Source organism: Colossoma macropomum, unplaced genomic scaffold (genome assembly GCF_904425465.1).
Source record: "Colossoma macropomum unplaced genomic scaffold, Colossoma_macropomum, whole genome shotgun sequence".
Lineage (NCBI taxonomy): Eukaryota > Metazoa > Chordata > Actinopteri > Characiformes > Serrasalmidae > Colossoma > Colossoma macropomum.
The window spans coordinates 4,369,596-4,383,320 of NW_023494799.1; the positions used below are offsets into that span (position 1 = coordinate 4,369,596).

The window sequence follows — 13,725 nt, forward strand, 5'->3', positions numbered from 1 at the left end:
TACATTTAATGTAAGTCAATGGAACCAGAATTTTTACCAAGTCATTTTGGCCGTTTCTTTTGATCTATGTATTATAAAATTTACACACAATGTAAAGAGCAACAGGCATTTTCAAATTATGTCAAAAACTGGAAAACAATAAAAAAGGACTTCCGACAGTAGCAATATATATATATATATATATGTATACATGCATATGTATAACAGTTTTACAAAGCAAAAATAAAATATATAAATCTCTCTCTCTCTCTCTCTCTCTCTCTCTCTCTCTCTCTCTCTCTCTCTGCAGATCAGGACGAGTGTGAAGAAGGTTTAGATGATTGTGCCAGTAGAGAAATGGTCTGTAAGAACCTCATCGGCACCTTCATGTGTATCTGCCCACCTGGCATGACCCGCCGACCTGATGGAGATGGCTGCATGGGTGAGTCTTACAGTCATAAGGAAAAGTTTGAAAACTTCCAGCTTCCAGTAAAATTACATGTTTTGTGAAAACAAGTTAACACATCTTCTATATGTGACAAACTTAACGTGATTAAAAGAACCTGTCCTCACTTTTGCACATTCCATTTTATGTTTATGTCAAATAAACAGTGATTGTGTATTAAAATGTGCCGAAGTGTGTCTCTGTAGAGGACGTGTTCACTTACTTACACTTAGAAATACACTTAAATACGGCAAAAAGTCATTAGAGACAGTCTGTGTGTATTAGTAGTGTGTTGAATGGAAAAGTACAGTGACGTTATCCTCAGTGTGAATGTCGTTTCAGTAAAGGAGCCTCAGAGCTCACTGTGTTCACAACTGCCAGCTGAAGAGTTTAAAGCTGCTATTAATAGAGAATGTATTGCATAAGATTCACCTCTCTCTGTTTTTCCCTTTCTTTATTCCTCTCTTCTTCTCTCACTCCTGCTTTCATCAACACTCTGCTTTTCTTTATTCCTCCATTGTGCCTTTTTTACCCACCTACTCACTTTCCCTTCTCTATTTACCCCCTTCTACCTCTTTCTCTCTCTTTTTCCTCTTGCTCTCTTTGCCTATCTCTCTCTTTCTCACCCACTCACACTCTCTGACACTCTCTCTTGCTTTCTCTCTCTCTCCCTTTCTTGTCACTTGCTTTTTTTTTTGCCTCTCTTTCTCACCCACTCACTCTTTCTCTCGCTTTCTCTCTCTCCGTCTCTCTTTATATCTCTTTTTCTCTTTCTGCCTCTATCTCCTTTTCTCCCTCGCGCTCTCCCTTTTCTTGTCACTTGCTTTTTCTTTGCCTCTTTTTCTCACCCACTCACTCTCTCTCTCTCTCTCTTTCTTTCTCTCTCTCTCCCGATTGTTTTGTCTTGCTTTCTCTTTTTCTTCTTTTCTCTCCTCCTTGATTTCTGTCACTTGGTCTTTCTTTTCTTTCTTTCTTTCTTTCTTTCTTGCATTTCACATTTTCTCACCCACTACCTCTTACTTTCTGTCACTTGCGCTGGCTGCCTTTTTCTTTCTTAATTTCGCTCATTCTCACCCACTCTCTCTCTCTCGCTCTCTCTCTCTCGCTCTCTCTCTCTCTCTCTCTCTCCCTCGTTCTCCTCCTCTGCATGTCTCCTTTGGCAGACCTGAACGAGTGCCGCACTAAGCCGGGTATTTGTAAGAACGGCCGCTGTGTGAACACTGTGGGCAGTTACCGCTGCGAGTGCAATGAAGGTTTTGAGCAGAGCCTCTCCGGCACAGAATGCTTGGGTAAGCCTGCAGGACACACCTGAAGGACTTGGAGAACATTGACGCACACAGAGCTGCACATATGCTTCCACTGTAACACACACACAAAACCACCGTACACTCACACATGAGGCAGCGATACACTGTGGTTAGTGTAAAAAGACTCCTTAAAGACAAACTCACAAATACGACCAACAACACTGCAGCGTCATCGGCATCATCTAACGCCATACATCATATACGACATATCAGTTGGCCCGTTTATGACCCACTGTTTTAAAATATATCCAAAACCCAGCCTTCTTTGAAAAAGACAGAAATGCTCACCACTAATTACTACTTGCATTTGTGAACACTAGTTATTGTAGCTTTAATTTCTGTATTTGATTAGTAATAACAATGTTTCCATTTATTGGCAAATAATATCGACCACCGGTGTATCCTACACTCCTACTTTTAAATGAAAAATTGAGAATATTCCAGCTGATATATCACTAGTCCTCCGATCTATGTTCCTTAGAATGTTGCGAACCGTTACTGTCCATTTCTGGACATTTTTATTCCATATTTGAATTTGTATTTTAGTTTTTGGAGGACTTCTGTTGCTCCATTTATCTTGAAATTTTCACACAAAGGCTACTTTCGTATACAAACCTCATTGTTCAAATCTGATCTCTCTGACACGATGGTTCATAGTCATTTACGTAAGTGATTCAAATCTGTCATTAAGGTGAACGAACCGGCATCCTGAAATGACCCTCATGAGCACATCCTACTCAGTAACGTCACGTGAATGAATCACGTTCATCATCAGCACAAACTAACGAGCAGAACGAGCTTCGCTGAGAAGATAATTAACTCTGATCAGCTCTCAGCTTCATTATTAGAGCGAGACTAGGGACAAAAAGGTGAAACGTGTTGCTTTTCCATCGTTTACAGGCTTTAACTTCTGTTCGGCGCTGCTGCCATGGTAACGCTGAATGATGGCGCAGCGCAGTGGAAAAAAAGCACATGAATTCCGATCTGAGCGTCACATTAAGGTCGCATGGCCACGAATCGGATACGTATCCGATCTAGGACCACATATGAAAGTGGCTCAGGTTGAATTTAAAAAAGATCAGATTTGTGTCCACACAGCCCTGAAAACATCAGATCTGAGTCACATTAGGCCAAAAAATCGGATTTGTGCCACTTCAACCTGGTAATGTGAACGCAGCCTAAGTAAAGGAGAGCTGCTGAGCTCAGATGTTCAAATGGTTTTGTCACTTATCGTTAAATAAATAAAATGTTTTGGTCACATGGCACTACTGATTTTATCAAAACAATAGAAAATCCAAATCTTATTGTGAATAAATAGCGTGCAGTAGATACTCCTCCACATATTGACCTTTTTCTGACCATCCTGCATTTGCACCCCATCCTTAGACCTCTGTTTAACTCTTGTCCGTCTCTCCTTCTTCAGATAATCGTCAGGGTTTCTGTTTCACTGAGGTTCTGCAGACAATGTGCCAGCAGAGCTCCACCAACCGCAACAGCGTCACCAAGTCCGAGTGCTGCTGTAACGGGGGCCGCGGCTGGGGCCCGCAGTGCGAGCTGTGTCCGCTACCCGGCACCGTCCAGTACAAGAAGATGTGTCCACACGGTCCAGGATACAACACCGACGGCAGGGGTGAGCCGTTTTGTCTTTCAGAGGGACTTTTGCTGTACAGTATGACCAAAAAGCAGAGGTTTAAATTAGAACTGCAGCAATTTACTGACAATGTAGATCAGTCGGTTATGACTGTGATTATAAAAAATGATGCCAAGTCAGAAGCGCTTTGTGGTGCTCTATACATTTCATATGATGCATATCATTGTCATCAGAACAAAACCAGTAAAACTCAGTAAAAACATCTTAGCTTATGATGGAAGTTTATACAGCAAGTAATTTATATTGGCAAATTCATCATGAACTTTTGACCTTATCCTTATGTCAAGGATAACTAGAGTTTCCAAATCAAGCAAAAAAGAAAAAAAACAGCAAAAATGGAGATAGAAGGTTTTATGCGACAGTGACGATATAGTCTTCATGACAGATTGTAATACACTACCGGAAGCCTAGGGGGCGCTGTGACTTCTATTGATTTGTTGCATTAAAAAAACAGACATCTTTTATCTTTTGTACAGACAGAACTTTCAATAATTGTGATGATAAAGTAAGAGGAACCAAAATATGGTTAGATTTTTTTGTAATTTAAAACATTATATGTATATAAACATATAGTCTATCAGGTGCATTGAGCAAATTGCTAACCATACACTAGAAGACATTGAAAAGACTTTTAAAAGACTGAAGTCTGAAGACTAAAATGTGCAGTTACTTTTTTATTTAACATAAAGATTTACTTAACAACAAAACATGCGGCAATTCAGCACTGTTGATTGGGTGTTATGAACTAAACCATAAAAAACAAACAATCAAAATAAGACACTGCTGTAGCAGAAACCAAAAAAAGGAAAAAAAAACACTGATGCTTCTTCAATAACACCGTTCCTAAAGTCCTCTGTACATTTCCTTACATCACTGTTACACTCAGTGAACCTGAAATATTTAAACAGGCTGTTTACATTTTTAAGTTAATATGATTATTGTTTTAAAGTGGAGCAGATTTGCCATTTTAACAGAGATTTCAGGCTCTCACACATGCATCTCTCTCTCTCTCTCTCTCTCTCTCTCTCTGTCTATCACGCCGCGCACATGCGCTCGCTCGCCCACTCTCTCCCGCTCCTCTGGGTTGTCACTATTTGCATGAGCCAAGACTAAAACTAAAGATGATATTCAACACAGTCGATTTTATCGCAGCGTCAAGATGAGAAAAAGACTGGCCTGAGACGGCCGTCCTGACCACCTTACACTAAACGATCGAGATGACGCGAGTACCCAACTCTAGCAAGACTCTCATGATCTTATTCCAACAAAATTAAGACGGAAAGATGGATCTGGATCTGGATCACTGACTAATTTTACATAACCAGGACAAAGACTAATTCAGACACGACAGTATTTACAAGGACTCTTATTGTGGCATTCCTGCCTGGACAAAGAATCACTCCTTTGATCTGTTTGTGTTTCCTTCTGCAGTATGAATGATCAGTTACAATTAACAGCTCCCATTTGCATTAATGTCAAGACTCTTCGGGCCGGTTTCCTGGACACGGATTAAGTCTAGTCTTGGACTAAATTGCAATGTCAATGGTGGTTCATTATTGGAAATGCTTTTTAGTCTAGGTTTAGATTTAATCTGGATCTGGAAAACTGGCGCTAAGCTACCTAATTGTAGTTTACCTGCATATTTAATGCACTTTTATATTTTGATCACTTTTGCTTTTGAAATTGAACTAAAGTGACACCTGATTCCCCAGATATCAACGAATGTGAGGTGCTGCCCAACCTGTGTAAGAACGGTCATTGCATCAACAGCGTGGGCTCATTCCGCTGCCACTGCAACGTGGGCTACACCAACGACTTCAGTGGAACATCCTGCGTCGGTACGGCTTCACTTTTATTTCATCATGCCTCAGTAAATAATCGCTAGAAAAAATAATAATGAATATATGACAATCACTCTGTATTTTGCCAATTTTTATTGGCGAGTAGCTAACTAGGTGGTCAAGTTCACTGGACATTAAGGCTGTGTGTTTACTTATCCTTACCTACTTACTGCACTATGACAAACACAAAAGGGAAAGGTGTGTAAAATTGCCATTGGATATAGCACATGTACTCTATTATTGAAACAATAAGCCACGAGAGGCCATGCGTTACTGACAATTTATCATGGGAAGGGTTCTTGCATGACACGAAGCGGGGTGCCTAAAACCTCCTTCCCTGTGATAAAATCACAGTTATGCATGGCCTCAAGTGGCTTATTGATTTTATAAAACGGTGGGCAACATAAAATTAATAAAATACACAATTTTTCAAAAATTAATTTAAGTTACTATTAATAATAATCAACAAAAACAAGTATTTTGCCAAGAAATGTAATTCCTTTAGAATATGGTATTGTTGCCAAGCAACCATGGACCGCTGAATGAGGAGAATGTTCAGTCGCCCATCGCTGTAACTTTAACTTCTATGTCCTATAATAATGAACATATGATAACACAACACTGTTTAATGCAAATACCTTTGCTTTATGAGAACTTTTTGGTCACCAAATTACCACCGCAGGTCTTATTTAGCACCAGTCCAGCAGTGCCCCTCTTCTCAAATGACTCCCTGCTCCCTACATAGTGCACTACATAGGAATTTAAATACTGGATCCTGCAGCCCAAAGGTGAATAATACAGCTAAGAAACAGTCATTTGGGACTCAGACACATCCACACTCCATAAATGATGATCTATTTGGCTGTGGAGGCTAGAATTTCTAAACTTTCATTGCTAGCACACTATTTAGGGAGTACAGAGCCGTTTGGGATTCAGCCTGGGTTTGACGCTACTTCTGGCTGAAACACGAACATTTGAAGTGTGTAATCTATTCAAGTGACATTTTTTACATTGAATCATACTGTAAGTGCTTTAATTCAAGCCTGTGATATTAATGATGAAGATGTTTAGGTTGTTGGCTCTTTTAGCCTGTTAGCTAGCTGACGAGCCTAGTTCTAGTTAAGAACATAAGTTGTTGGCCCCTCAGTTTAAACAAAAACCGGGTTTTTACTTCATCAATATACTCTGTGCTCCAAGAAAGCAGCATTAGAGTCAAAGATTATTCCATTAAGAGCACACGGCTCAGCCAATCAGATTTTAGGACTGGAACCATGCATTTTATAATTTATATAATACCACAGATTTCCATATAAATTGAGTGAGACTACATGTAATGCCAATGCAATTAACATTGACATATTTTAAGTTTGGTCAATGTTTTGTGTGATCGTGATTGATATCAATGTTGATATTATGTCTCATCCATGTTTTCCTATGTGCCTCAGATCTGGACGAGTGTTCTCAGTCTCCTAAGCCATGTAACTTCCTGTGTAAGAACACAGAGGGCAGTTACCTGTGCTCTTGCCCGCGAGGATACATCCTGCAGCCGGACGGAAAGACCTGCAAAGGTGAGTCTTACACTGACACCTCAGTTAGAGCAATGGAAGAATACATGCAGTTATCGTCCACTCTCCTATCCACTCACCACTAAGAGCACGCCTACACCCTTAGCAAAATGGGTTCTATATAGTGCCAAAAAAGGGTTCTTTGGCTTGTAACAATAGTGGAACCTTTTTGGTGCTATATAGAACCCTTTTCAAAAAGGTTCTATATAGAACCATCTACAGCACATTCTCCGTCAATCTGAAGAACGCCTTCACAATGCAGAGAACCCTGTAATCATGCAAAGGGTTCTTTGAGTGTTCATGGTGCTATATGGAACCATTTTTTTGCTTAAGAGCCCTTGAAGAACCACCTTTTTTTAAGTATGTACCTTATAGCTCCACTATATAAGTATACAGTTTATGAGTCGCCTTCTTTACTCTTCATCATTGGTCAGTTTCTGGCCACAGGGCCGCTGTTGTCCAGATATTATGTGGGTGTTGGTCCACAGTGACACTGACATGGTAGTGTATGTGGTGCTGGTGCGGGTGTATCAGCAGTGCTGCTGGGTTTTTTACACACGTCAGTGTCACTGCTAGGTTGGGAGTGGACCAAAACTCAATACTCTGATAAAGGGCAATGCCAGGGGTCGCAACCCAAATGTTAATAAGAGCCATTTTGTCCTTTCAACAAAACTCAAACCACCTTGGGAGCCACAACATTTTATGTTCATTTTGCCTTCTTGGCTGTAAACATGTCTCAGTATGTGCTGATGTACTAATATAGGCGTTCCACCTTAAATGGTGCCTGAGGTGCTGGAATGTAACCGCTTCATCATTTAAGGTGGAACGGGACAATTCGAACAAGAAGCTTCTGAATGAGCAGATTGAACGCTGCAGATTAAACATATCAGGAAACCAGCTGGAGTGATTATAAATGCAAATAAGTTCATTCATCTCCAAATTATCGATGCTCATCTTAAATCTCTCTCTTTGCCTTTTCGTTAGCTGCTAGTTAGGCGAGATTTTTGTCTGCGTTGTTATGGTGACCAGCAGTCTGTGCGCCAACCTTTGGTATATTAGTAGTTATAGGCTAAATCAACTCCAGAGTTTAAGAGCATTTATTGTTAAACTGTGTTGAACGATCAGCAGAGCTTTATTTTACTGTAAAGGAGGATAATTTTATTTTCACCTAAATCTAATTCTGCTGTGGACCTGCAACAGGGCAGTAAAAGAGCTGTGTGTTGCCGACCCCTGGGCTAGAGGATGACTAACACAAACTGTGCAACAGATGGGCTACAGTCTGTAACTGTACACCAGCAAAGTGGAGCTACAAGAGAGGGGTTTCTGATAAAGTGGCCAGTCAGTGTATATGTGATGATTCCACAGGATTCTGTGTGTTGGTGTTTCTTCTGTATTCTGGATGGTTGATATTTACGTACATACGCGTATTTGTAATCTCAGACTTGGACGAATGTTCTACCAAGCAACATAACTGCCAGTTCCTCTGTGTGAACACCATCGGAGGCTTCACCTGCAAGTGTCCCGCTGGGTTCACCCAACACCAGACAGCCTGCATCGGTAAGTGTGCACACATATAAAGCTTCAGCTGAACACTTCTAGCAAGCATCCTGTAAAAGGATAAAAGGATCCAAGATCAGCTCCCTTTCTTTAGAATCTACAGTACTATGCAAAACTCTTACTATTATTGAAACCGTTTATCTTGGTAGGTGTGATTTTGCTTGTAAAGTCACCATAATTCATTACAATAAGTACAAATAAACACAAATACAGTAAAAATTAACAAGAATTCAGTCTGAAGAACAGAGTTTGGTTCCAGATCACATAGATTTATTAGAACCCATCAGCAGCACACTTGATTTAATTTAATGAAGTATTGATTAGACAAACCAGGTTTTGGATTTACACATAATAGATGGCTTCCAAGAAGAAAGGTTTGGAAATGGTTAAACAAATTGTATGCATTGTAAATTAACATACATACAATTATTTCTATTAATGTTATTTGGATTTTAGTGTTTTCTGAGTCAATAAATGCTGACTTACCAGTTAAATTTCCTTTTAAATATTAATTTTCTGCCTAAACTTTGGCACAAAACCTGATCCTACATTACTCTGAACAGCCTTATAAACGTGTATCTATGAGTAAATCTGAGTAAATGTGTGTTTGTGAGGTTTCTATAGTTCTGATCAAGTGTTTTTTTCAACCTGTTAGATAACAACGAGTGTACGAACCAGCCGAGTGTGTGTGGGTCGCGGGCGTCCTGCCTCAACACCCCCGGCAGCTTCAACTGCGAATGTCAGAAGGGCTTTTCTCTGGACACCACCGGACTGGAGTGTGAAGGTGATGCTAACGGCTGGGGTCAGGGAAAGGGCAGCTGAAAAAAACTCATTATTCGGCAGTGCGAGAGCAGCCATCTGGGTGTTTTTGTTTGTTTGTTTGTCTGGATTTTTTTTCCCCTGATTAACTCTTTGCATTCAAACTTCAGCAATACGAGTTAAGAATGTAATGTATGGTATTCTAGGTAGTGCTTAAATTGCTTTAAAAATGAAATTAATCATACATGTCATGTATCATATGTCTTATACAGTACATTTTGATGTACATTTTTCTTTGGGGTCAGAAAACAGGCTTAAAACTGATTATTCATCAGTACTGGAGTAGTTATCGGTTGTTTAAATATATCTTATATAAGTTGAGTCATCTCTTTATATCGCTGCTGTCGGAACAAAACATTTTATCTCCATTTTTCAGTTTTTGACATAATTTGAAAATGCCTGTTGCTTTTTACATTGTGTATAAATTTCATGATGAATAGACCAAAAGAAATGGCCCAAAATGACCTGGAAAAAGTCTGGTTCCATTGACTTACATTTAAAGTAAAGTATGTTTTTTCCTTCTCCTGTAAAGTTACCATTTTGGAGATACAAGGTTTTGTTCTGACAGCAGGGATATTTAAAATTAGTTAAAAGTTTAAAAGTTAATGCCGAAAATACTAGTTGTAGTAGATGTTTTGAATCTAGTAGATGTTTTGAATTGTTTAAATGGCCTTTAAATTAAGCTAGTGTGCCCCAGCCAATGTTTCCATACATCTTATCAAACTTTACCATTCAAAAGTTTGGAATCGTTTGCTGTATTAACTTCTTTTTATTTTATACACAATAATAACATATACATTCTGACTTGAAATATAAGAAACTGTTCTTCAGAGGTATTTTGCTATCTCTTTACTGAAGAGCAGCATTCATAAGGCTACACAACACCTACAACTGACAAAACTACACATAAACTGATGCTTGTTGGAATAAACCTTTATAAATGTTTATGTAGGTTTTTGTCAGTTGTTTTTCAAAGGCTTATATACATGTCAGCCTTATGAACACAAACATAAGTGGCATTTTTAGATGTTTTATTCAAGATTTCAAGAATATTGTGACCAGGATGACTGTATCTGCCTGATCTCCACTTTTGAAATATGATGCACATGGATGTTCATTTTATTATACCTCGATTCTTAACATTCTACATCTTTCTCAGTCAATTTAGAATCTTCTGCAGCTCTGTTCATCATTCTGGACACATTCATTTTTCATTTACAGCTTTCTAGTGTCCCAAAAATGATTTGAAACTTGTGAGGTTGCGCAGGATGAACATTCAAATCATTTTATACATGTATCTGCAACCAACCTGCTTTTTATTATTGAAAGTATTGATTATATGTTTGAAAAGCAACTTCACTTTTAAATGGTAGTGTATATACAGTACAATTTAATGTGAGATTAAGATGGTCTTCGGTAATTGTGCCCTACTGATGTTGCTTATGGAGATAAGGCTGAAAAATACTGTAGCATACAAATTTTGGGTCTGGAGATGAATTTTTTGGACACTGGCTAAAAGTGGACCCTATTGAAATGAACTGAACTGAACTGAGTTGTGTTTTTCGTGCAGATGTGGACGAGTGCGTTGGTAACCACCGCTGCCAGCATGGCTGCCAGAACATGCTGGGTGGATTCCGCTGCGGCTGCCCACAAGGTTACGTCCAGCACTACCAGTGGAACCAGTGTGTGGGTGAGTTTCACTTGATACTCCTCCTCAAAAACGGCCTCCTCCACAGCCAAAAACGCCTCGCAGACTCAAAACTAAAGCTGCAGTAAGGAGGCAGAGTTACAAATACAAGCCACTGCATCGTTAATCTACAAAGACCTCAGTCTAAAGAATTATTTTACACCATCAAGCTTTAATGTATCTCTCCAAATAAATGGCGCTGCTTTTTAGACATGCATACGATTCTTTAGACTGACTTATTTGCATTCTGTATTGGATACATTGCGTTTCTTCTGACTGTACAGTCTCTTGTCTTTGGATGATTTTGTGTATTTACTGTTTTTGTTTTTTTTTTAATTAACTGTACTACTAATAATAGTAATCATGTACACACAGTACTGTGAAAAAGTTTAAGGCTCTCCAAAAAATTGCTTAAAACTCTTTACCTCAGCACTGAGTGTATTTTTGTATGTAATAACACTATATAGCATTAGCATAAATACAAATAAACATAAATACATTTAAAAATATTTTGTTTTATTTTCAAACCATTTAGTTAAGCTTGTTAGAGGAACACAGATTTGGGTCTATTTACCCTTTACACCTCCACCCATTACATGAATTTGTTAATTTAATGAAATATTATTGATTATTATACTTTTTATTGAATTAGTCAAACCAGGTATTGGATTATATCTACAAATAATACTGGACTTCCTCGAAGAGAGGTTTAGTCGTGGCTAAATGAACACATCGACATACACAAAATCACTACTTATTGTATTAACATTATTCATATTTATATTTTTCTAAACAAATAAACACCTACTGTCCAGATAAACAGCTTAAATAACATTTTCTCAGGAGCCTAAAACATTGCATAGTACTGTATATATTAAAAATGAATGATTAGTTGATTAGATGATTAGTAATGATTCATATAAATGTTTAATAATGGGCAGAATATGTTTACAGTAAATATGTTTTTTGATGGGAAATACTGTATTTATTGCCTGTATTGAAGATATTCTCACTTGTTAACAATGATCAAACTCATTTACTTCCTTCCTTTCTTCCCTCTGTCCACCTCTCTAGATGAGAACGAGTGTGCGGGCAACCAGGTGTGCGGTTCGGCCTCGTGCTATAACACTCTGGGCAGCTATAAGTGCGTGTGTCCGTCAGGGTTTGATTTCCAGGCCGGTGCGGGTGGGTGTCAGGACGTTAATGAGTGCGCTATGGGCAGCAACCCGTGCAGCTACGGCTGCTCCAACACGGACGGAGGATACCTGTGTGGCTGTCCAGGAGGCTTTTACAGAGCGGGACAGGGGTGAGCTTACAGTACTAAGACTAAGACACAACAGGCCTGCTGATTACAGCCAGAACTGGTCAGTTGTTTAGCTGTTTTACTGTTTCAGAGGGAACAGACCACATAGTGTGATTGATTATTAGTAAACAGGAGACAAAACCCCATTTTTGGTTTAAACTCCAAGCTTATTATTCAGATATTAATCTTAAGACTTTATTTAGTTATTGCTATGAATGGTTTGCTAACTTCTATGAATTATTCACTACTATGAATTATTCAGTATCTATGATTTATTAATTAACCACTATAAATTAGTAACTATTATTAATTTATTCAGTAGCTACTATGAACTATTCAGTATCTGCTATGTATTATTCAGTATCTACTATGAATTATTCAGTTTCTGCTACTGATTTATTCATTAACCACTATGAATTATTCAGTTTCTACTATGAAATATTTATCATTTACTATAAATCCTTCAGTAACTATTACGTATTAATGAATACTATGAATTAATCAGTAACTACTATAAATAATTTGCTAATCTCTATGAATTAATCAGTAAAAACTATGAATTATTTAGTAACTACTTTTAAACTAATTTGTAGCTTGTGTAGTTATGTGAGTACAGAATTGAATTTGGGATTCAATCCATTAATTTATAATTTTTTTATTTATTTAAAAGTTGTTAATGGGGGAGAAGTAGCTGATGTCACTGCTTCATTTGCTGAGGGCTCTCCAAACACCATGTAGAAATAAAACACAAAAACTGCTTAATCTCAGCTGTAAAGCAGATAGATGGGAAAACATTCCCTCTGATGGTTTAGGGAATTAAAATCAGTATTTAATAATGAAATCCGTCTGTGAGATTCAGTGTGTAATGTGTTGTGTGCTGGGCCGTAGGCACTGTATTACAGGAGTGGGCTTCCAGGGCCAGTTCAGCTCTGAGGGAGACGAGGAGAGCGCTCTGTCACCAGAAACCTGCTACGAGTGCAAGATCAACGGAGGCGCCGGCCAGAGCGGCCGCCGCAGGCGCAACGCTGCAGACAATGAGCTCAAGGTGAGTTTGAAATATGTGGGAATGTCATTAGGACAGGACATCCTGCTGATCCTGGATTCTGATTGGTCTTCTCAGTCTTATCTTTCTCTGTACTCTGCCTGACTTTTTCAGCTGAGGTTGGAAAGATAAGCTCGACTTATATAACTGTGCCATCGTTAGTATATGTTGTATAAACATCAGTTGTATAATCTTAGGCTGGCTTTACACAGTGAAACTTTCATGCAACTAGTTGCATGTGTAAAATTAGGGGCCGTCAAGAGAGGAGAAATCTCGCTACATAAATCATAATAACAAACAGCTGTTAGCTCTAGCCGGCTAGTTAACTTTACAGAGCTGCGTTAACTGTTTTATTCTTGTCCATTGATCCGGAGACATCAGTCATTTGAAATGATGTCGTTTGATGTGATCACGTGATTTGTCATCACATGTTCTATGAAACTCAGACACTGTTGCGGCTGAGTTTCAAATGAGTTGCGGGACACTACATTGTGCAATTCAAGCGCAATTTAGTTTCATGTAGGTTTCA

The 13,725-nt window shown here is 38.7% G+C and overlaps 1 protein-coding gene across 1 annotated transcript in view; it reads left to right on the forward strand.

The window, feature by feature from the left end:
• The window catches only part of fbn2b (fibrillin 2b), a 130,785-nt gene that overhangs the window by 113,962 nt on the left and 3,098 nt on the right, over positions 1 to 13,725 (forward strand). The window contains exons 55-64 of the mRNA XM_036586043.1: positions 290 to 421; positions 1,588 to 1,713; positions 3,155 to 3,361; positions 5,095 to 5,220; positions 6,669 to 6,791; positions 8,229 to 8,345; positions 9,001 to 9,129; positions 10,735 to 10,854; positions 11,926 to 12,157; positions 13,043 to 13,199. Coding sequence (XP_036441936.1) covers positions 290 to 421; positions 1,588 to 1,713; positions 3,155 to 3,361; positions 5,095 to 5,220; positions 6,669 to 6,791; positions 8,229 to 8,345; positions 9,001 to 9,129; positions 10,735 to 10,854; positions 11,926 to 12,157; positions 13,043 to 13,199 — 1,469 coding nt within the window. The remainder of the gene's footprint in view (positions 1 to 289; positions 422 to 1,587; positions 1,714 to 3,154; positions 3,362 to 5,094; positions 5,221 to 6,668; positions 6,792 to 8,228; positions 8,346 to 9,000; positions 9,130 to 10,734; positions 10,855 to 11,925; positions 12,158 to 13,042; positions 13,200 to 13,725) is intronic.